Here is a 22,610-nt window from a genome sequence, read left to right as displayed (position 1 = left end):
GTTAGTGAGGAGAGACAGAACAGTTAGTTAGTGAGGAGACAGAACATTTAGTTAGTGAGGAAAGACAGAACATTTAGTTAGTGAGGAGAGACAGAACAGTTAGTTAGTGAAGAGAGAAAGACCAGTTAGTTAGTGAGGAGAGAGAGAGAACAATTAGTTAGTGAGGAGGAGAGACATAACAGTTAGTTAGTGAGGAGAAACAGAACAGTTAGTTAGTGAGAAGGAGAAACAGAACAGTTAGTTAGTGAGAAGGAGAAACAGAACAGTTAGTTAGTGAGGAGAGATATTACAGTTATTGAGGAGAGACAGAACATTTCGTTAGTGAGGAGAGACAGAACATTTAGTTAGTGAGGAGAGACAGAACATTTAGTTAGTGAGGAAAGATAGAACAGTCAGTTAGTGAGGAGAGACAGAACAGTTAGTTAGTGAGGAGAGACAGAACAGTTAGTTAGTGAGGAGAGATATTACAGTTATTGAGGAGAGACAGAACATTTCGTTAGTGAGGAGAGACAGAACATTTAGTTAGTGAGGAGAGACAGAACATTTAGTTAGTGAGGAAAGATAGAACAGTCAGTTAGTGAGGAGAGACAGAACAGTTAGTTAGTGAGGAGAGACAGAACAGTTAGTTAGTGAGGAGAGACAGAACAGTTAGTTAGTGAGGAGAGACAGAACAGTTAGTTAGTGAGGAGAGACAGAACAGTTAGTTAGTGAGGAGAGACAGAACAGTTAGTTAGTGAGGAGAGACAGAACAGTTAGTTAGTGAGGAGAGACAGAACAGTTAGTTAGTGAGGAGAGACAGAACAGTTAGTTAGTGAGGAGAGACAGAACATTTAGTTAGTGAGGAGAGACAGAACAGTTAGTTAGTGAGGAGAGACAGAACAGTTAGTTAGTGAGGAGAGACAGAACAATTAGTTAGTGAGGAGAGAGAACAATTAGTTAGTGAGGAGAGACAGAACATTTAGTTAGTGAGGAGAGAGAACAGTTAGTTAGTGAGGAGAGACAGAACATTTAGTTAGTGAGGAGAGACAGAACAGTTAGTTAGTGAGGAGAGACAGAACAGTTAGTTAGTGAGGAGAGACAGAACAGTTAGTTAGTGAGGAGAGACAGAACAGTTAGTTAGTGAGGAGAGACAGAACAGTTAGTTAGTGAGGAGAGACAGAACATTTAGTTAGTGAGGAGAGACAGAACAGTTAGTTAGTGAGGAGAGACAGAACAGTTAGTTAGTGAGGAGAGACAGAACAGTTAGTTAGTGAGGAGAGACAGAACATTTAGTTAGTGAGGAGAGACAGAACATTTAGTTAGTGAGGAGAGACAGAACATTTAGTTAGTGAGGAGAGACAGAACAGTTAGTTAGTGAGGAGACAGAACATTTAGTTAGTGAGGAAAGACAGAACATTTAGTTAGTGCGGAGAGACAGAACAGTTAGTTAGTGAAGAGAGAAAGACCAGTTAGTTAGTGAGGAGAGAGAGAGAACAATTAGTTAGTGAGGAGGAGAGACAAAACAGTTAGTTAGTGAGGAGAAACAGAACAGTTAGTTAGTGAGAAGGAGAAACAGAACAGTTAGTTAGTGAGAAGGAGAAACAGAACAGTTAGTTAGTGAAGAGAGACAGAACAGTTAGTTAGTGAGGAGAGATATTACAGTTATTGAGGAGAGACAGAACATTTCGTTAGTGAGGAGAGACAGAACATTTAGTTAGTGAGAAGAGACAGAACATTTCGTTAGTGAGGAGAGACAGAACATTTAGTTAGTGAGGAGAGATAGAACAGTCAGTTAGTGAGGAGAGACAGAACAGTTAGTTAGTGAGGAGAGACAGAACAGTTAGTTAGTGAGGAGAGACAGAACAGTTAGTTAGTTAGTGAGGAGAGACAGAACAGTTAGTTAGTGAGGAGAGACAGAACAGTTAGTTAGTGAGGAGAGACAGAACAGTTAGTTAGTGAGGAGAGACAGAACATTTAGTTATTGAGGAGAGACAGAACATTTAGTTAGTGAGGAGAGACAGAACATTTAGTTAGTGAGGAGAGACAGAACATTTAGTTAGTGAGGAGAGACAGAACAGTTAGTTAGTGAGGAGAGACAGAACATTTAGTTAGTGAGGAGAGACAGAACAGTTAGTTAGTGAGGAGAGACAGAACATTTAGTTAGTGAGGAGAGACAGAACAGTTAGTTAGTGAGGAGAGACAGAACAGTTAGTTAGTGAGGAGAGACAGAACAGTTAGTTAGTGAGGAGAGACAGAACAGTTAGTTAGTGAGGAGAGACAGAACAATTAGTTATTGAGGAGAGACAGAACATTTAGTTAGTGAGGAGAGACAGAACATTTAGTTAGTGAGGAGAGACAGAACATTTAGTTAGTGAGGAGAGACAGAACAGTTAGTTAGTGAGGAGAGACAGAACAGTTAGTTAGTGAGGAGAGACAGAACAGTTAGTTAGTGAGGAGAGACAGAACAGTTAGTTAGTGAGGAGAGACAGAACAGTTAGTTAGTGAGGAGAGACAGAACAGTTAGTTAGTGAGGAGAGACAGAACATTTAGTTAGTGAGGAGAGACAGAACAGTTAGTTAGTGAGGAGAGACAGAACAGTTAGTTAGTGAGGAGAGACAGAACAATTAGTTAGTGAGGAGAGACAGAACAATTAGTTAGTGAGGAGAGACAGAACATTTAGTTAGTGAGGAGAGAGAACAGTTAGTTAGTGAGGAGACAGAACAGTTAGTTAGTGAGGAGAGATAGAAGTGTTAGTTAGTGAGGACAGACAGAACATTTAGTTAGTGAGGAGAGACAGAACAGTTAGTTAGTGAGGAGAGACAGAACAATTAGTTAGTGAGGAGAGAGAACAATTAGTTAGTGAGGAGACATAACAGTTAGTTAGTGAGGAGAGACAGAACATTTAGTTAGTGAGGAGAGACAGAACAGTTAGTTAGTGAGGAGAGACAGAACAGTTAGTTAGTGAGGAGAGACAGAACAGTTAGTTAGTGAGGAGAGACAGAACATTTAGTTAGTGAGGAGAGACAGAACAGTTAGTTAGTGAGGAGAGACAGAACAATTAGTTAGTGAGGAGAGACAGAACAATTAGTTAGTGAGGAGACATAACAGTTAGTTAGTGAGGAGAGACAGAACATTTAGTTAGTGAGGAGAGACAGAACAGTTAGTTAGTGAGGAGAGACAGAACAGTTAGTTAGTGAGGAGAGACAGAACAGTTAGTTAGTGAGGAGAGACAGAACAGTTAGTTATTGAGGAGAGACAGAACATTTCGTTAGTGAGGAGAGACAGAACATTTCGTTAGTGAGGAGAGACAGAACATTTAGTTAGTGAGGGGAGACAGAACAGTTAGTTAGTGAGGAGAGACAGAACATTTAGTTAGTGAGGAAAGACAGAACAGTTAGTTAGTGAGGAGACAGAACAGTTAGTTAGTGAGGAGACAGAACAGTTAGTTTGTGAGGAGAGAAAGACCAGTTAGTTAGTGAGGAGAGAGAGAGAACAATTAGTTAGTGAGGAGGAGAGACATAACAGTTAGTTAGTGAGGAGAAACAGAACAGTTAGTTAGTGAGAAGGAGAAACAGAACAGTTAGTTAGTGAGAAGGAGAAACAGAACAGTTAGTTAGTGAAGATAGACAGAACAGTTAGTTAGTGAGGAGAGATATAACAGTCAGTTAGTGAGGAGAGAGAGAAAACAATTAGTTAGTGAGGAGGAGAGACATAACAGTTAGTTAGTGAGGAGAGACAGAACAGTTAGTTAGTGAAGAGAGACAGAACATTTAGTTAGTGAGGAGAGACAGAACATTTAGTTAGTGAGGAGAGATAGAACAGTCAGTTAGTGAGGAGAGACAGAACAGTTAGTTAGTGAGGAGAGACAGAACAGTTAGTTAGTGAGGAGAGACAGAACATTTAGTTAGTGAGGAGAGACAGAACATTTAGTTAGTGAGGAGAGACAGAACATTTAGTTAGTGAGGAGAGACAGAACAGTTAGTTAGTGAGGAGAGACAGAACAGTTAGTTAGTGAGGAGAGACAGAACATTTAGTTAGTGAGGAGAGATAGAACAGTCAGTTAGTGAGGAGAGACAGAACAGTTAGTTAGTGAGGAGAGACAGAACATTTAGTTAGTGAGGAGAGATAGAACAGTTAGTTAGTGAGGAGAGACAGAACAGTTAGTTAGTGAGGAGAGACAGAACATTTAGTTAGTGAGGAGAGACAGAACATTTAGTTAGTGAGGAGAAACAGAACATTTAGTTAGTGAGGAGAGACAGAACAGTTAGTTAGTGAGGAGAGACAGAACAGTTAGTTAGTGAGGAGAGACAGAACAGTTAGTTAGTGAGGAGAAACAGAACATTTAGTTAGTGAGGAGAGACAGAACATTTAGTTAGTGAGGAGAGACAGAACAGTTAGTTAGTGAGGAGAAACAGAACATTTAGTTAGTGAGGAGAGACAGAACAGTTAGTTAGTGAGGAGAGACAGAACAGTTAGTTAGTGAGGAGAGACAGAACAGTTAGTTAGTGAGGAGAAACAGAACATTTAGTTAGTGAGGAGAGACAGAACATTTAGTTAGTGAGGAGAGACAGAACATTTAGTTAGTGAGGAGAGACAGAACAGTTAGTTAGTGAGGAGAGACAGAACAGTTAGTTAGTGAAGAGAGAAAGAACATTTAGTTAGTGAGGAGAGACAGAACAGTTAGTTAGTGAAGAGAGAAAGAACATTTAGTTAGTGAGGAGAGACAGAACAGTTAGTTAGTGAGGAGAGACAGAACATTTAGTTAGTGAGGAGAGAAAGACCAGTTAGTTAGTGAGGAGAGACAGAACAGTTAGTTATTGAGGAGAGACAGAAGATTTAGTTAGTGAGGAAAGACAGAACATTTAGTTAGTGAGGAGAGACAGAACAGTTAGTTAGTGAGGAGAGACAGAACAGTCAGTTAGTGAGGAGAGAAAGAACAATTAGTTAGTGAGGAGAGACAGAACATTTAGTTAGTGAGGAGAGACAGAACATTTAGTTAGTGAGGAGAGACAGAACAGTTAGTTAGTGAGGAGAGACAGAACATTTAGTTAGTGAGAAGGAGAGACAGAACATTTAGTTAGTGAGGAGAGACAGAAAAGTTAGTTAGTGAAGAGAGAAAGACCAGTTAGTTAGTGAGGAGAGAGAGAGAACAATTAGTTAGTGAGGAGGAGAGACATAACAATTAGTTAGTGAGGAGAAACAGAACAGTTAGTTATTGAGGAGAGACAGAACATTTAGTTAATGAGGAGAAACAGAACATTTAGTTAGTGAGGAGAGACAGAACATTTAGTTAGTGAAGAGAGAAAGACCAGTTAGTTAGTGAGGAGAAACAGAACAATTAGTTAGTGAGGAGAGACAGAACAGTTAGTTAGTGAAGAGAGAAAGACCAGTTAGTTAGTGAGGAAAGACAGAACATTTAGTTAGTGAGGAGAGACAGAACAGTTAGTTAGTGAGGAGAGACAGAACAGTCAGTTAGTGAGGAGAGACAGAACATTTAGTTAGTGAAGAGAGAAAGACCAGTTAGTTAGTGAGGAGAAACAGAACAATTAGTTAGTGAGAAGGAGAGACAGAACAATTAGTTAGTGAGGAGAGACAGATCAGTTAGATAGTGAGGAGAGACATAACAGTTAGTTAGTTAGTGAGGAGAGACAGAACAGTTAGTTAGTGAGAAGAGACAGAACATTTAGTTAGTGAGGAGAGACAGAACGGTTAGTTAGTGAGGAGAGACAGAACAGTTAGTTAGTGAGGAGAAACAGAACAGTTAGTTAGTGAGGAGACAGAACATTTAGTTGGTGAGGAGAGACAGAACATTTAGTTAGTGATGAAAGACAGAACATTTAGTTAGTGAGGAGAGACAGAACATTTCCTTAGTGAGGAGAGACAGAACAGTTAGTTAGTGAGGAGAGTAAGAACAGTTAGTTAGTGAGGAGACAGAACAGTTAGTTAGTGAGGAGAGACAGAACATTTAGTTAGTGAGGAGAGACAGAACATTTAGTTAGTGAGGAGAGACAGAACATTTCGTTAGTGAGGAGAGACAGAACAATTAGTTAGTGAGGAGAGACAGAACATTTAGTTATTGAGGAGAGACAGAACATTTAGTTAGTGAGGAGAGACAGAACAGTCAGTTAGTGAGGAGAGACAGAACAGTTAGTTAGTGAGGAGAGACAGAACATTTAGTTATTGAGGAGAGACAGAACATTTAGTTAGTGAGGAGAGACAGAAGATTTAGTTAGTGAGGAGAGACAGAACATTTAGTTAGTGAGGAGAGAGAACAATTAGTTAGTGAGGAGAGACAGAACATTTAGTTAGTGAGGAGAGACAGAACAGTTAGTTAGTGTGGAGAGACAGAACATTTAGTTAGTGAGGAGAGACAGAACAGTTAGTTAGTGAGGAGAGATAGAACAGTTAGTTAGTGAGGAGAGACAGAACATTTAGTTAGTGAGGAGAGACAGAACAGTTAGTTAGTGAGGAGAGATAGAACAGTTAGTTAGTGAGGAGAGACAGAACATTTAGTTAGTGAGGAGAGACAGAACAGTTAGTTAGTGAGGAGAGACAGAACAGTTAGTTAGTGAGGAGAGACAGAACATTTAGTTATTGAGGAGAGACAGAACAGTTAGTTAGTGAGGAGAGACAGAACATTTAGTTAGTGAGGAGAGACAGAACATTTAGTTATTGAGGAGAGACAGAACAGTTAGTTAGTGAGGAGAGACAGAACATTTAGTTAGTGAGGAGAGACAGAACAGTTAGTTAGTGAGGAGAGACAGAACAGTTAGTTAGTGAGGAGAGACAGAACATTTAGTTATTGAGGAGAGACAGAACAGTTAGTTAGTGAGGAGAGACAGAACATTTAGTTAGTGAGGAGAGACAGAACATTTAGTTATTGAGGAGAGACAGAACAGTTAGTTAGTGAGGAGAGACAGAACATTTAGTTAGTGAGGAGAGACAGAACAGTTAGTTAGTGAGGAGAGACAGAACAGTTAGTTAGTGAGGAGAGACAGAACATTTAGTTATTGAGGAGAGACAGAACAATTAGTTAGTGAGGAGAGACAGAACAGTTAGTTAGTGAGGACAGACAGAACATTTAGTTAGTGAGGAGAGACAGAACAGTTAGTTAGTGAGGAGAGACAGAACAGTTAGTTAGTGAGGAGAGACAGAACAGTTAGTTAGTGAGGAGAGACAGAACATTTAGTTAGTGAGGAGAGACAGAACAGTTAGTTAGTGAGGAGAGATAGAACAGTTAGTTAGTGAGGAGAGACAGAACATTTAGTTAGTGAGGAGAGACAGAACAGTTAGTTAGTGAGGAGAGACAGAACATTTAGTTAGTGAGGAGAGACAGAACATTTAGTTAGTGAGGAGAGACAGAACAGTTAGTTAGTGAGGAGAGACAGAACAGTTAGTTAGTGAGGAGAGACAGAACAGTTAGTTAGTGAGGAGAGACAGAACAGTTAGTTAGTGAGGAGAGACAGAACAGTTAGTTAGTGAGGAGAGACAGAACAGTTAGTTAGTGAGGAGAGACAGAACATTTAGTTAGTGAGGAGAGACAGAACAGTTAGTTAGTGAGGAGAGACAGAACATTTAGTTAGTGAGGAGAGACAGAACAGTTAGTTAGTGAGGAGAGACAGAACAGTTAGTTAGTGAGGAGAGACAGAACAATTAGTTAGTGAGGAGAGACAGAACAATTAGTTAGTGAGGAGAGACAGAACATTTAGTTAGTGAGGAGAGAGAACAGTTAGTTAGTGAGGAGACAGAACAGTTAGTTAGTGAGGAGAGATAGAAGTGTTAGTTAGTGAGGACAGACAGAACAGTTAGTTAGTGAAGAGAGAAAGAACATTTAGTTAGTGAGGAGAGACAGAACAATTAGTTAGTGAGGAGAGACAGAACAGTTAGTTAGTGAGGAGAGACAGAACAGTTAGTTAGTGAAGAGAGAAAGAACATTTAGTTAGTGAGGAGAGACAGAACAGTTAGTTAGTGAAGAGAGAAAGAACATTTAGTTAGTGAGGAGAGACAGAACAGTTAGTTAGTGAGGAGAGACAGAACATTTAGTTAGTGAGGAGAGAAAGACCAGTTAGTTAGTGAGGAGAGACAGAACAGTTAGTTATTGAGGAGAGACAGAAGATTTAGTTAGTGAGGAAAGACAGAACATTTAGTTAGTGAGGAGAGACAGAACAGTTAGTTAGTGAGGAGAGACAGAACAGTCAGTTAGTGAGGAGAGAAAGAACAATTAGTTAGTGAGGAGAGACAGAACATTTAGTTAGTGAGGAGAGACAGAACATTTAGTTAGTGAGGAGAGACAGAACAGTTAGTTAGTGAGGAGAGACAGAACATTTAGTTAGTGAGAAGGAGAGACAGAACATTTAGTTAGTGAGGAGAGACAGAAAAGTTAGTTAGTGAAGAGAGAAAGACCAGTTAGTTAGTGAGGAGAGAGAGAGAACAATTAGTTAGTGAGGAGGAGAGACATAACAATTAGTTAGTGAGGAGAAACAGAACAGTTAGTTATTGAGGAGAGACAGAACATTTAGTTAATGAGGAGAAACAGAACATTTAGTTAGTGAGGAGAGACAGAACATTTAGTTAGTGAAGAGAGAAAGACCAGTTAGTTAGTGAGGAGAAACAGAACAATTAGTTAGTGAGGAGAGACAGAACAGTTAGTTAGTGAAGAGAGAAAGACCAGTTAGTTAGTGAGGAAAGACAGAACATTTAGTTAGTGAGGAGAGACAGAACAGTTAGTTAGTGAGGAGAGACAGAACAGTCAGTTAGTGAGGAGAGACAGAACATTTAGTTAGTGAAGAGAGAAAGACCAGTTAGTTAGTGAGGAGAAACAGAACAATTAGTTAGTGAGAAGGAGAGACAGAACAATTAGTTAGTGAGGAGAGACAGATCAGTTAGATAGTGAGGAGAGACATAACAGTTAGTTAGTTAGTGAGGAGAGACAGAACAGTTAGTTAGTGAGAAGAGACAGAACATTTAGTTAGTGAGGAGAGACAGAACGGTTAGTTAGTGAGGAGAGACAGAACAGTTAGTTAGTGAGGAGAAACAGAACAGTTAGTTAGTGAGGAGACAGAACATTTAGTTGGTGAGGAGAGACAGAACATTTAGTTAGTGATGAAAGACAGAACATTTAGTTAGTGAGGAGAGACAGAACATTTCCTTAGTGAGGAGAGACAGAACAGTTAGTTAGTGAGGAGAGTAAGAACAGTTAGTTAGTGAGGAGACAGAACAGTTAGTTAGTGAGGAGAGACAGAACATTTAGTTAGTGAGGAGAGACAGAACATTTAGTTAGTGAGGAGAGACAGAACATTTCGTTAGTGAGGAGAGACAGAACAATTAGTTAGTGAGGAGAGACAGAACATTTAGTTATTGAGGAGAGACAGAACATTTAGTTAGTGAGGAGAGACAGAACAGTCAGTTAGTGAGGAGAGACAGAACAGTTAGTTAGTGAGGAGAGACAGAACATTTAGTTATTGAGGAGAGACAGAACATTTAGTTAGTGAGGAGAGACAGAAGATTTAGTTAGTGAGGAGAGACAGAACATTTAGTTAGTGAGGAGAGAGAACAATTAGTTAGTGAGGAGAGACAGAACATTTAGTTAGTGAGGAGAGACAGAACAGTTAGTTAGTGTGGAGAGACAGAACATTTAGTTAGTGAGGAGAGACAGAACAGTTAGTTAGTGAGGAGAGATAGAACAGTTAGTTAGTGAGGAGAGACAGAACATTTAGTTAGTGAGGAGAGACAGAACAGTTAGTTAGTGAGGAGAGATAGAACAGTTAGTTAGTGAGGAGAGACAGAACATTTAGTTAGTGAGGAGAGACAGAACAGTTAGTTAGTGAGGAGAGACAGTACAGTTAGTTAGTGAGGAGAGACAGAACATTTAGTTATTGAGGAGAGACAGAACAGTTAGTTAGTGAGGAGAGACAGAACATTTAGTTAGTGAGGAGAGACAGAACATTTAGTTATTGAGGAGAGACAGAACAGTTAGTTAGTGAGGAGAGACAGAACATTTAGTTAGTGAGGAGAGACAGAACAGTTAGTTAGTGAGGAGAGACAGAACAGTTAGTTAGTGAGGAGAGACAGAACATTTAGTTATTGAGGAGAGACAGAACAGTTAGTTAGTGAGGAGAGACAGAACATTTAGTTAGTGAGGAGAGACAGAACATTTAGTTATTGAGGAGAGACAGAACAGTTAGTTAGTGAGGAGAGACAGAACATTTAGTTAGTGAGGAGAGACAGAACAGTTAGTTAGTGAGGAGAGACAGAACAGTTAGTTAGTGAGGAGAGACAGAACATTTAGTTATTGAGGAGAGACAGAACAATTAGTTAGTGAGGAGAGACAGAACAGTTAGTTAGTGAGGACAGACAGAACATTTAGTTAGTGAGGAGAGACAGAACAGTTAGTTAGTGAGGAGAGACAGAACAGTTAGTTAGTGAGGAGAGACAGAACAGTTAGTTAGTGAGGAGAGACAGAACATTTAGTTAGTGAGGAGAGACAGAACAGTTAGTTAGTGAGGAGAGATAGAACAGTTAGTTAGTGAGGAGAGACAGAACATTTAGTTAGTGAGGAGAGACAGAACAGTTAGTTAGTGAGGAGAGACAGAACAGTTAGTTAGTGAGGAGAGACAGAACATTTAGTTATTGAGGAGAGACAGAACAGTTAGTTAGTGAGGAGAGACAGAACATTTAGTTAGTGAGGAGAGACAGAACAGTTAGTTAGTGAGGAGAGACAGAACAGTTAGTTAGTGAGGAGAGACAGAACATTTAGTTATTGAGGAGAGACAGAACAATTAGTTAGTGAGGAGAGACAGAACAGTTAGTTAGTGAGGACAGACAGAACATTTAGTTAGTGAGGAGAGACAGAACAGTTAGTTAGTGAGGAGAGACAGAACAGTTAGTTAGTGAGGAGAGACAGAACAGTTAGTTAGTGAGGAGAGACAGAACAGTTAGTTAGTGAGGAGAGACAGAACATTTAGTTAGTGAGGAGAGACAGAACAAGTAGTTAGTGAGGAGAGACAGAACAGTTAGTCAGTGAGGAGAGACAGAACAGTTAGTTAGTGAGGAGAGACAGAACAGTTAGTTTGTGAGAAGGAGAGACAGAACAGTTAGTTTGTGAGGACAGATTGATGCAAGAGGTTGATGTTTGTATCATTCAACATTCTCCTCCCTTTAGAAAAGGCCCTATCAAATCAAAATGAATTGCATTGAACAAAGTCCTAACAAACTTTACAGAAAGGAAAAAATGTATAATAGTCATTATGAAGAAATGTCCCTCCTCGATCTTACCTGAGTGGTTGCATCCACCCACCTCCACCTGTGCATTGTCGATCCGGAACACCCATCTCCCGGGGCAACCCACGTTGGTGGTTCCCTCCACATCCACCATGTCATCAGTACGAGACCCGGGGATGTTGAAGTATCGTTTCCCGTCGCCAGCGTTAAAACCTGCCTAGGAGGAGAGACACAGTTTAGAGTGACTGTGAGGAGACCACACTTAATCTGTATCCCAAATGGTACCCTACGCCCTTTGTTGTCCACCGGTTTTAACCAGGGCCCATAAGATTACGGTAAATTCTCGATGGCTAGCCAATGGCATGTTGTCTGAGAATTTTAATTCCATCTGAAACTGCAATCTCTCAAATCTCCCCATGAGGCCCTAATCCTTGTGAAGAGGTCTTACCTATAAACATGGTTTGAGAGGACATCTCTGTGATCTTACCTATAAACATGGTTTGAGAGGACATCTCTGTGATCTTACCTATAAACATGGTTAGAGAGGACATCTCTGTGATCTTACCTATAAACATGGTTAGAGAGGACATCTCTGTGATCTTACCTATAAACATGGTTAGAGAGGACATCTCTGTGATCTTACCTATAAACATGGTTTGAGAGGACGTCTCTGTGATCTTACCTATAAACATGGTTTGAGAGGACGTCTCTGTGATCTTACCTATAAACATGGTTTGAGAGGACATCTCTGTGATCTTACCTATAAACATGGTTTGAGAGGACATCTCTGTGATCTTACCTATAAACATGGTTTGAGAGGACATCTCTGTGATCTTACCTATAAACATGGTTTGAGAGGACATCTCTGTGATCTTACCTATTTAAAAGCATTTCGCTACACTCGCAGTAACATCTACTAACCATGTGTATGTGACCAATAACATTTGATTTGAGGACATACCTGTGCAGCGATGCCCCCTAGCCCTGCCAGGTCTCCTCCACTGCTGGCATGCATGCCTGTAGTCCAGGTGATGGCATGATACTGGAAGATGGTAAAGGATAGCTCTCCGTTGGTGATCAACACCAATTGGAATGTATTCACCTGCACAGAGGACAACTGGTTACATACAGTTTGTTGAATATTAAAAATATTCATACGTACGTCTCTTAAGAGTGTCCACGAAATGGCCAAAATGTAAGGTCAAATTTAACAAGAAAGGGGTGCTCTCTCTCTCCCCTATCAATCAACAATGAGTTTGGGGTGTTTTTCCTTCCCACTACTGCTTGGTTGTTGCGGACCCAGGCTGGGTTACTGTAAAGCACTGTTGATACTGTCACGACTTCCTCCGAAGTCGGTCCCTCTAGTTGTTCGGGCGACGTTCGGCGGTCGACGTTACCGGGTCTTCTGCCGATCCACTTTTCATTTTCCATTTGTTTTGTCTTGTCTTCCCACACACCTGGTTTCAATTCCATCAATTACATGTTGTGTATTTAACCCTCTGTTCCCCCCATGTCCTTGTCCGGTATTGTTTGTTTGTAAGTGCTTGTGCACGTTATGTCTGGTGTGCGGCGAGTTTTGTACCCATTTATTGATCACTCTGTTTTCCGGTGGTTTTTATGATTAAACTGGTTCGTTGGAAACACAGTTTTTGCTCTCCTGCGTCTGACTTCTCTGCCGCCAGTACGCACCCCTTACAGATACACAGTAAATACATTTGATAGGTTGAGAATCTTACCGGTGTGATGTCACTTCCTCCAAAGAAGGTGACTTTGTGCCACGTTGAGATGAGGATCCATGTCGCAGTGAATTCTGGGAACTCAGAGAAGTATCGTTTGACGTCAGCTGTGGCCCTCAGGAGGACAGACGGGTCTTTACTCTCCCGGTAGAAGACTTGTCCCGCCCGCCGGTTGTCCACGTCAGCCCAGAACGCTGCCACAACCCTCCGGTCTCCGGCGATGGGGAATGCCACTGGTGTGAACTGAGATACCTCTCTGAGGAACGAGACCAGACCATTGTTGTTCACCTGTTGGGAAGGAGAGGAGAAGATAAGGTTAGACACTAATCACGTTTCCATCCACATGTTATAATGCCAGTAAAGTCATACCATACAAAAACAAAATCAACAGGAGCTGTGATGGAAACAGGAAGTTTCAGTACAATTTATAAATGCTGACAAATAATTTGCTCGTTCGACCTTAATGGGATCTTTTTTTGTGTCTAAAATTAATTATACGAGAAACGGAGGTGGAAAGTAAACTTGGAGTCACGTGATGATATATTGTGTGGTTGACCCACTACGAGTCGGGAAAGCATCCAGTTTATCAGGCTACAGATGAAATACATGATGATGAACTTCACAGGGTGGTGAAAGTGGGAGGTTCCTTCACAAATATATATCCAGGGTTTTATTCTTGTGAAATCTGCCGTTTGGACAAATAAAAATAATCTTACACTTTGATGCATAATAATATCTCCATGTAGACGATGTGTGCGCTCTATCAAACAATCTGCGTCCTGCGTGCTGTTGGCTGGAGGGCACGTGCCAATACCAGAGTGGGCACACTCACTATTACAACACAAACACTGTTTGCGAGAGAAACTTTAGTAGAGTTGTAAAATGCAATGGAACTCCCATTTAACTTGGGAATTTAACCGCAAGTCATTTTTTATGTGCACTACATCATCATGTATAGCCTTTTATCTGCGACAAGTCAGTTTGATTGAAAAACACACTTCTGGTGAGAAAATGTAACATATTGCATTTTGCAGAATTTGCATGAAATTCTGTCATCCATTGGATGGAAACCTAGCTATGTTCATGTATTCATTCATCACCTAGCTACTGGTGGCAAAATGTGCATATTTACACGCTTTACACACAAGTCAATTTGGTGGAAACACACCACTGGTGGGAAAATGCGCTATTTTAAAAAAATCGGTCCACAATTGGATGGAAACTTAGCTATTGTCTCAAAATATTCATCCCATCTACTTTTTTTCTATCAACAGCAATACACAACATGATTTTCTGGAATATAATCTCTGGGGAAAGACTATTAACACTGAGGAGCTACCACAGCCAAGACTGGTTCTGGGTTATGAGATTATGAAACTCCAGAAGGTAAGGGGTAGGGGGCCTAGGAGGGCTCATTGGCAGGCAGAGGTTGCTGTATAGCAATACACTACAGGCCAGAGGCAGGGCAGGGCAGGGGCAGGTAGGGTAGGGTAGGCACTGCAGGGTAGAGCAGGCAGGGTAGGGTAGGCAGGGCAGGGTAGGGTAGGCAGGGCAGGGCAGGGTAGAGCAGGCAGGGTAGGGTAGGGTAGGGTAGGGTAGGGTAGGGTAGGGTAGGCAGGGCAGGCAGGGAAGGGTAGAGCAAGCAGGGTAGGGTAGGTAGGGTAGGGTAGGTAGGGCAGGCAGGGTAGGCAGGGCAGGTAGGGTAGGGTAGGCAGGGTAGGGTAGGGAAGGGTAGAGAAAGCAGCGTAGGGTATTTAGGGTAGTTAGGGTAGGGAGGCAGGCAGGGCAGGGTAGGCAGGCAGGTAGGTAAGGGTAGGTAGGCAGGGTAGGGTAGTTATGGTAGGTAATCCGGGCAGGGCAGGGTAGGGTAGATAGGGTAGGTGGGTAGGGTTGGGTAGGATATGGGGAAACAGAGAGGCAGCAGTCTGCAGGGGCAGATCCAGAGACAGAGTGCTAACTTCTATAAAAATAACCCTAAACCTTTACCTGGTACAGTAGAGGAAAGGCAAGGATGGCAGGCGCAGCACAGCCTCCACAAACTCACTCAGGAGAGGGCTGTGGTGTTTGAAGGAATATCACTGCAGAATTAGTGTAGTAAATCAGGCCAACACTAAATAGTGATCATACTTCTGATAACCGGAATATGTTTAGGCGCCTCGTCCGATCCCGGAGAGCATCTGGAAAAGGTTAAAGGGGATACTTCGGGATTTTGGCAATGAAGCCCTTTTATCTACGTCCCCAGAGTCAGATGAACTCGCGGATATCATTTTGTATGTCTGTATCCACTTTGACGGAAAATGCTAACTAGCGCTAATGTAATGACTGAAAGTCTAAGGGCGCTAACGCTAGTTAGCATTGGCTCACCAACTACCTCTAGCTTCCTTCATATGGACACAGAGACATACAAAATGATATCCACCAGTTCTTCTGACTCTGGGGAAATAGATAAAAGAGCCTCATTGCCAAAATCCAGAATATTCCTATAAACCGGCCTTGAAAGTTTCCTTCAGAGTCTGAGTATCTTATTAAACATAGAAGGCGGTTTAAGGAAATCCCAGTAAGGCTCAACCAGGTGCTCTAATCTAGTATAGTATAGTTGGTATTACTTTACAAGGATGGATGTCACATTGAGATTAAACCCTCTGTTACATGTAGGGGGAGAAAGAGATCTCAGTTAAAGGGATCTGATGATAGGGGATCCATTGAAACACCTTTCTGTTTCATTGAGGCTTGTTGACGTGCTTGGGTAATAGCTATTCAGTCAGTCAACCAGGCAGGCATTTAGGTCAAACAGTCAGTCATCTAGTCAGTCATACAGTCAGTCATCTAGTCAGCCATCTAGTCAGCCATCTAGTCAGCCATCTAGTCAGCCATCTAGTCAGCCAGTCAGTCAGTCAACCAAGCAGGCAGGCATTAGGTCAAACAGTCAGTCAGTCAATCAAACAGTCAGTCATCTAGTCAGCCATCTAGTCAGCCATCTAGTCAGTCATCTAGTCAGCCATCTAGTCAGTCATCTAGTCAGCCATCTAGTCAGTCATCTAGTCAGCCATCTAGTCAGCATTCTAGTCAGCCATCTAGTCAGCCATCTAGTCAGCCATCTAGTCAGCCATCTAGTCAGCCATCTAGTCAGGCATCTAGTCAGCCATCTAGTCAGGCATCTAGTCAGCCATCTAGTCAGCCATCGAGTCAGTCATCTAGTCAGTCATCTAGTCAGTCATCTAGTCAGTCATCTAGTCAGCCATCTAGTCAGTCAGAGCATGAGGCAGTTAAGAGCCCTCCTAAAGGGGTTGTGTAAAGCAGTTCAGTCCAGCCTCCTACAAGTCATCCTGGTTTTCTCTCTCTCTCTCTCACTCTCACTCTCACTCCCCCCTCTCTCTCATTCTCTCTCTTTCTCTCTCTCACTCCCCCCTCTCTCTCATTCTCTCTCTCTCTCTTTCTCTCTCTCTCTCTCACTCCCCCTCTCTCTCATTCTCTCTCTCTCTCTCTTTCTCTCTCTCTCTCTCTCCCCCCTCTCTCTCATTCTCTCTCTCTCTCTCACTTTTTCTCTCTCACTCCCCCCTCTCTCTCCTCTCTCTCTCTCTCTCTCACTCCCCCCTCTCTCTCATTCTCTCTCTCTCTCACTTTTTCTCTCTCACTCCCCCCTCTCTCTCATTCTCTCTCTCTCTCTCTCTCACTTTTTCTCTCTCACTCCCCCCTCTCTCTCCTTTTCTCTCTGCCCCTCCCTATCCTCACCGTGTCACTCCACCACCCATGTTATTTATTCTTGGGGAATTCTTTGCCGACATTTTCTGGGTTTTTCTTGGGTAGTTCTCTCTGGAGCCAAGTTATTTCTACACTAAAATAAACTGTAATCATGGACAACTAGTGCCAAAGCAAACCCCCATAAATGAAAAAGGTGCCGGGGATCAGTGAGGGAAAAACATTAGTCTTTCCTTGTCAAAGAGGACGTTCCACAGACAGTCACACCGCCACAGGGTTTAATGAAACACAGGGAAGTGTCTACAACACACTTGGCCGCTAATCCCTAAACCCTTAAATTCCAAATGGCACCCTATTCCCTTTATAGTGCACTTCTTTTGACCAGTGCACTGTGGGCTCTTGCCAAAAGTAGTGCACTATATAAAGGGAATAGGGTGCAGTTTGGGACATGCTTCTAACTGGCCTTGTATCTCCCCTAGTCCCTAATGAGATGAGGGGGTGTAGCCTTGTTGTTCAACCTCATGGCCCTAGGTCAACCTCCATCACACACACACACAGTTTTTTCCAATTAAAATTTTTCTCAAACGCTTACAAGCGTTTTATAATGTACTTGCCATCTCAAAACATGAATCCATTCATCAAAACGATGTTATACAGTCAAAATTGCAAATAGATTCATTAAAAGAACATGACTGCCTGCAAAAAGATTAACGCAACCATAGTTATCACTTGAGTCCAAGTAGACAAAGCAGAAAGTCTGTCTTTTAAAAAAATCCCTATGGATCAACACATATTCCTTGCATGATAAAAACAGGAAGTACAACTATCCAAAGGTGCAGCATTATGGGTAATGATAAAAACAGGAAGTACAACTATCCAAAGGTGCAGCATTATGGGTAATGATAAAAACAGGAAGTACAACGATCCAAAGGTGCAACATTATGGGTAATGATAAAAACAGGAAGTACAACTATCCAAAGGTGCAGCATTATGGGTAATGATAAAAACAGGAAGTACAACGATCCAAAGGTGCAACATTATGGGTAATGATAAAAACAGGAAGTACAACTATCCAAAGGTGCAGCATTATGGGTAATGATAAAAACAGGAAGTACAACTATCCAAAGGTGCAGCATTATGGGTAATGATAAAAACAGGAAGTACAACTACCCAAAGGTGCAGTATTAAAGGTAATGATAAAAACAGGAAGTACAACGATCCGAAGGTGCAGCATTATGGGTAATGATAAAAACAGGAAGTACAACGATCCAAAGGTGCAGCACTATGCGTAATGATAAAAACAGGAAGTACAACTATCCAAAGGTGCAGAATTATGGGTAATGATAAAAACAGGAAGTACAACTATCCAAAGGTGCAGCATTATGGGTAATGATAAAAACAGGAAGTACAACTATCCAAAGGTGCAGCATTATGGGTAATGATAAAAACAGGAAGTACAACTATCCAAAGGTGCAGCATTATGGGTAATGATAAAAACAGGAAGTACAACTATCCAAAGGTGCAGCATTATGGGTAATGATAAAAACAGGAAGTACAACTATCCAAAGGTGCAGAATTATGGGTAATCAATCTCCTTTCATGTATATTCCACCAAACAATTTCATACACATCAAATCAAATGATATTCCTGAGAAAAACATTATATAAAAAACATATTGTGTGCAGGATTCATTCATCGGTATCATCACAATCCAATTCCATGTGTTCAATACTAAGGCTGGTTTTCTCATTGTTTTGAAGACTTTCCATTGGTGCACAGAAACACAATCCGACAACAGAAATAAGGAAAGGCGAATAGAATGAAGAATCACAACTGATATGAATTTATAGGCCATCAATCCACACCAAAACAAAGCTCTATAATGAAAGATCACGATGACTGAGGAGTAACACAACTTCGTTCTCTACATCTCTGCATGTCCGCAATATTATAAACAATCATAACAAGATATTTCCAAATATCGTACATGGTATGACACCAATGGGGTGATTGTCACGATCGTTTGAAGCATACTCGGACCAACGTGCAGCGTGATCTGGGTTCCACATCTTTATTAATATAAAGTAAGTGAACCATGTAACAAAACAATAAAGAAAGAACGAACCGTGACGACAATGCAGTGCGAACAGGCAACTAAACATAAACAATATCCCATAAACCCACAGGTGGAAAAAATGCTACTTAAGTATGATCCTCAATTAGAGACAACGATTACCAGCTGCCTCTCTTCCCAATTGGGAATCACACAAATCACCAACATAGAAAATAAACCTAGAACCCCCACATAGAAAATATAAATTAGAACAACCCCCACAGTCACGCCCTGACCTACTCTACCATAGAAAAACAAAGGCTCTCTATGGTCAGGATGTGACACCAACATAGAAATAATAACCCAGAACCCCACATAGAAATAACTAACTAGAACAACCCCCAGTCACGCCTTGACCTACTATACCATAGAAAAACAAAGGCTCTCTATGGTCAGGATGTGACAGTTATTTAGAATTTTGTGCAAGTAGTATTTGCCGTAATGCCGTAAACTGTGAAAACAATTGCACGAAAGTGTCTTCTGATGACAACAATGGATGTGACCTAAAAACCCGTACTTATGTTATAATAGTAGGTATTTTTGGGCATGAGAAAAAAAACATGTTTTGTAGTACGTGGAATTTAGAAAGTCTAGTACGCTTTAAATGCCAGGATGTCATACTCAGTAAACTTTTCATCTAGTAGAGAATTCGCTGCACACTCTTGAGAAAGAGAATAGTAAAGGTCTTTTAGCAAGGAAATGATCAGAAGTGTAAAGGTCTTTTAGCAGGGAAATGATCAGAAGTGTAAAGGTTTTTTAGCAGGGAAATGATCAGAAGCGTAAAGGTCTTTTAGCAGGGAAATGATCAGAAGCGTAAAGGTCTTTTAGCAAGGAAATGATCAGAAGTGAAGTGTAAAGGTCTTTTAGCAGGGAAATGATCAGAAGCGTAAAGGTCTTTTAGCAGGGAAATGATCAGAAGCGTAAAGGTCTTTTAGCAGGGAAATGATCAGAAGCGTAAAGGTCTTTTAGCAGGGAAATGATCAGAAGCGTAAAGGTCTTTTAGCAAGGAAATGATCAGAAGTGTAAAGGTCTTTTAGCAGGGAAATGATCAGAAGTGTAAAGGTCTTTTAGCAAGGAAATGATCAGAAGCGTAAAGGTCTTTTAGCAGGGAAATGATCAGAAGCGTAAAGGTCTTTTAGCAGGGAAATGATCAGAAGCGTAAAGGTCTTTTAGCAAGGAAATGATCAGAAGTGTAAAGGTCTTTTAGCAAGGAAATGATCAGAAGTGTAAAGGTCTTTTAGCAGGGAAATGATCAGAAGCGTAAAGGTCTTTTAGCAGGGAAATGATCAGAAGCGTAAAGGTCTTTTAGCAGGGAAATGATCAGAAGCGTAAAGGTCTTTTAGCAAGGAAATGATCAGAAGTGTAAAGGTCTTTTAGCAAGGAAATGATCAGAAGTGTAAAGGTATTTTAGCATTTGGTCCTTGAGAAAGATAGATAATAGATAGATAATGTACTTTTAAACACAGATCCCAAAATTGTTTGTTCACGATTGAGAGAAACTATAAAGGAGCGTTAAATCATATTTGTTGCATTGTAATTTACGAAAATGTCCTTAATATATTTGCACTGATAGTGGAATGATACCGTTTCAGAACATAAAAAGTATGAATTAAAGAAAAATACATTCTGATGCAAAATTGTATTCGGATTGGTGTAAACTTCCTATTTGTCAACCAAAGCCGGTCAATCTCAAACGCGTGGTATTCTCCTCACCAGCCAACCAACAACCTGGGCAACCATCCTACCTGTAGACATCGCTCCGCCAATACCGGGTTGCTAAAATTCTACATTGTTCGCCTCATTTCAGTTTGTGACAAAACAAGCAATGTATAGTGCAGAGAATCACTGTACCATCTAAACCGCTGTGAAATATATTTTCAATATTGAAAAACATTGTATTTTCAGCTGTTTGAAGCTGATGGACAAAACCGAAAGTAAAAGATGAGTCCACACCGAGGTTGTGGTGGAGGAAATGTGGGGGAGGAGGAAGAGTTGTTTGAATTCAGGCTAAGTGGTTGCAAATCCACTAATTTCCATTATGGGGCTTCATCCTACATGATGCTCCTTCAATGCACACACATAACAGACACACACACACCTAACAGACACACACACCTAACAGACACACACACCTAACAGACACACACACATAACAGACACACACACCTAACAGACACACACACCTAACAGACACACACACATAACAGACACACACACACCTAACAGACACACACACCTAACAGACACACACACCTAACAGACACACACACCTAACAGACACACACACCTAACAGACACACACACATAACAGACACACACACACCTAACAGACACACACACCTAACAGACACACACACCTAACAGACACACACACATAACAGACACACACACACCTAACAGACACACACACATAACAGACACACACACACCTAACAGACACACACACCTAACAGACACACACACATAACAGACACACACACACCTAACAGACACACACACATAACAGACACACCTAACAGACACACACACCTAACAGACACACACACACCTAACAGACACACACACCTAACAGACACACACACCTAACAGACACACACACCTAACAGACACACACACCTAACAGACACACACACCTAACAGACACACACACCTAACAGACACACACACCTAACAGACACACACACCTAACAGACACACACACCTAACAGACACACACACCTAACAGACACACACACATAACAGACACACACACACCTAACAGACACACACACCTAACAGACACACACACCTAACAGACACACACACCTAACAGACACACACACATAACAGACACACACACCTAACAGACACACACACCTAACAGACACACACACATAACAGACACACACACCTAACAGACACACACACCTAACAGACACACACACATAACAGACACACACACACCTAACAGACACACACACCTAACAGACACACACACCTAACAGACACACACACCTAACAGACACACACACCTAACAGACACACACACCTAACAGACACACACACATAACAGACACACACACACCTAACAGACACACACACCTAACAGACACACACACCTAACAGACACACACACATAACAGACACACACACACCTAACAGACACACACACATAACAGACACACACACACTTAACAGACACACACACCTAACAGACACACACACATAACAGACACACACACACCTAACAGACACACACACATAACAGACACACCTAACAGACACACACACCTAACAGACACACACACACCTAACAGACACACACACCTAACAGACACACACACCTAACAGACACACACACCTAACAGACACACACACCTAACAGACACACACACCTAACAGACACACACACCTAACAGACACACACACCTAACAGACACACACACCTAACAGACACACACACCTAACAGACACACACACCTAACAGACACACACACCTAACAGACACACACACATAACAGACACACACACATAACAGACACACACACACCTAACAGACACACACACCTAACAGACACACACACCTAACAGACACACACACCTAACAGACACACACAAGCAAGCACATACAAACATCAATCAATCCATCAATCAACTGTATTTATATAGCCCTTCATACATCAGCTGATGTCACAAAGTGCTGTACAGAAACCCAGCCTAGAACCCCAAACAGCAAGCAATACAGATGTAGAAGCACGGTGGCTTGGAAAAACTCCCATGAAAGGCAGGAACCTAGGAAGAAACCTAGAGAGGAACCAAGCTCTGAGGGGTGGCCAGTCCTCTTCTGGCTGTGCCGGGTGGAGATTATAACAGTACATGGCCA

The 22,610-nt window shown here is 41.4% G+C and overlaps 1 protein-coding gene across 2 annotated transcripts in view; it reads right to left on the bottom strand.

The window, feature by feature from the left end:
- LOC139541665 (sushi, nidogen and EGF-like domain-containing protein 1) overlaps positions 1-22,610 on the bottom strand; it is a 138,579-nt gene that overhangs the window by 94,387 nt on the left and 21,582 nt on the right. For both annotated transcript variants that reach the window (XM_071346579.1, XM_071346580.1), the window contains exons 2-4: positions 12,936-13,223; positions 12,161-12,301; positions 11,254-11,416 (exon numbers count right to left, since the gene is read on the bottom strand). In XM_071346579.1, the coding sequence (XP_071202680.1) occupies positions 11,254-11,416; positions 12,161-12,301; positions 12,936-13,223 (592 nt within the window). The remainder of the gene's footprint in view (positions 1-11,253; positions 11,417-12,160; positions 12,302-12,935; positions 13,224-22,610) is intronic.

The sequence above is a fragment of the Salvelinus alpinus genome, chromosome 16 (genome assembly GCF_045679555.1).
Source record: "Salvelinus alpinus chromosome 16, SLU_Salpinus.1, whole genome shotgun sequence".
Taxonomy (NCBI): Eukaryota; Metazoa; Chordata; class Actinopteri; order Salmoniformes; family Salmonidae; genus Salvelinus; species Salvelinus alpinus.
Note: the sequence above shows the minus strand (reverse complement) of the source record. Positions and strands in the feature narration are given on the sequence as shown.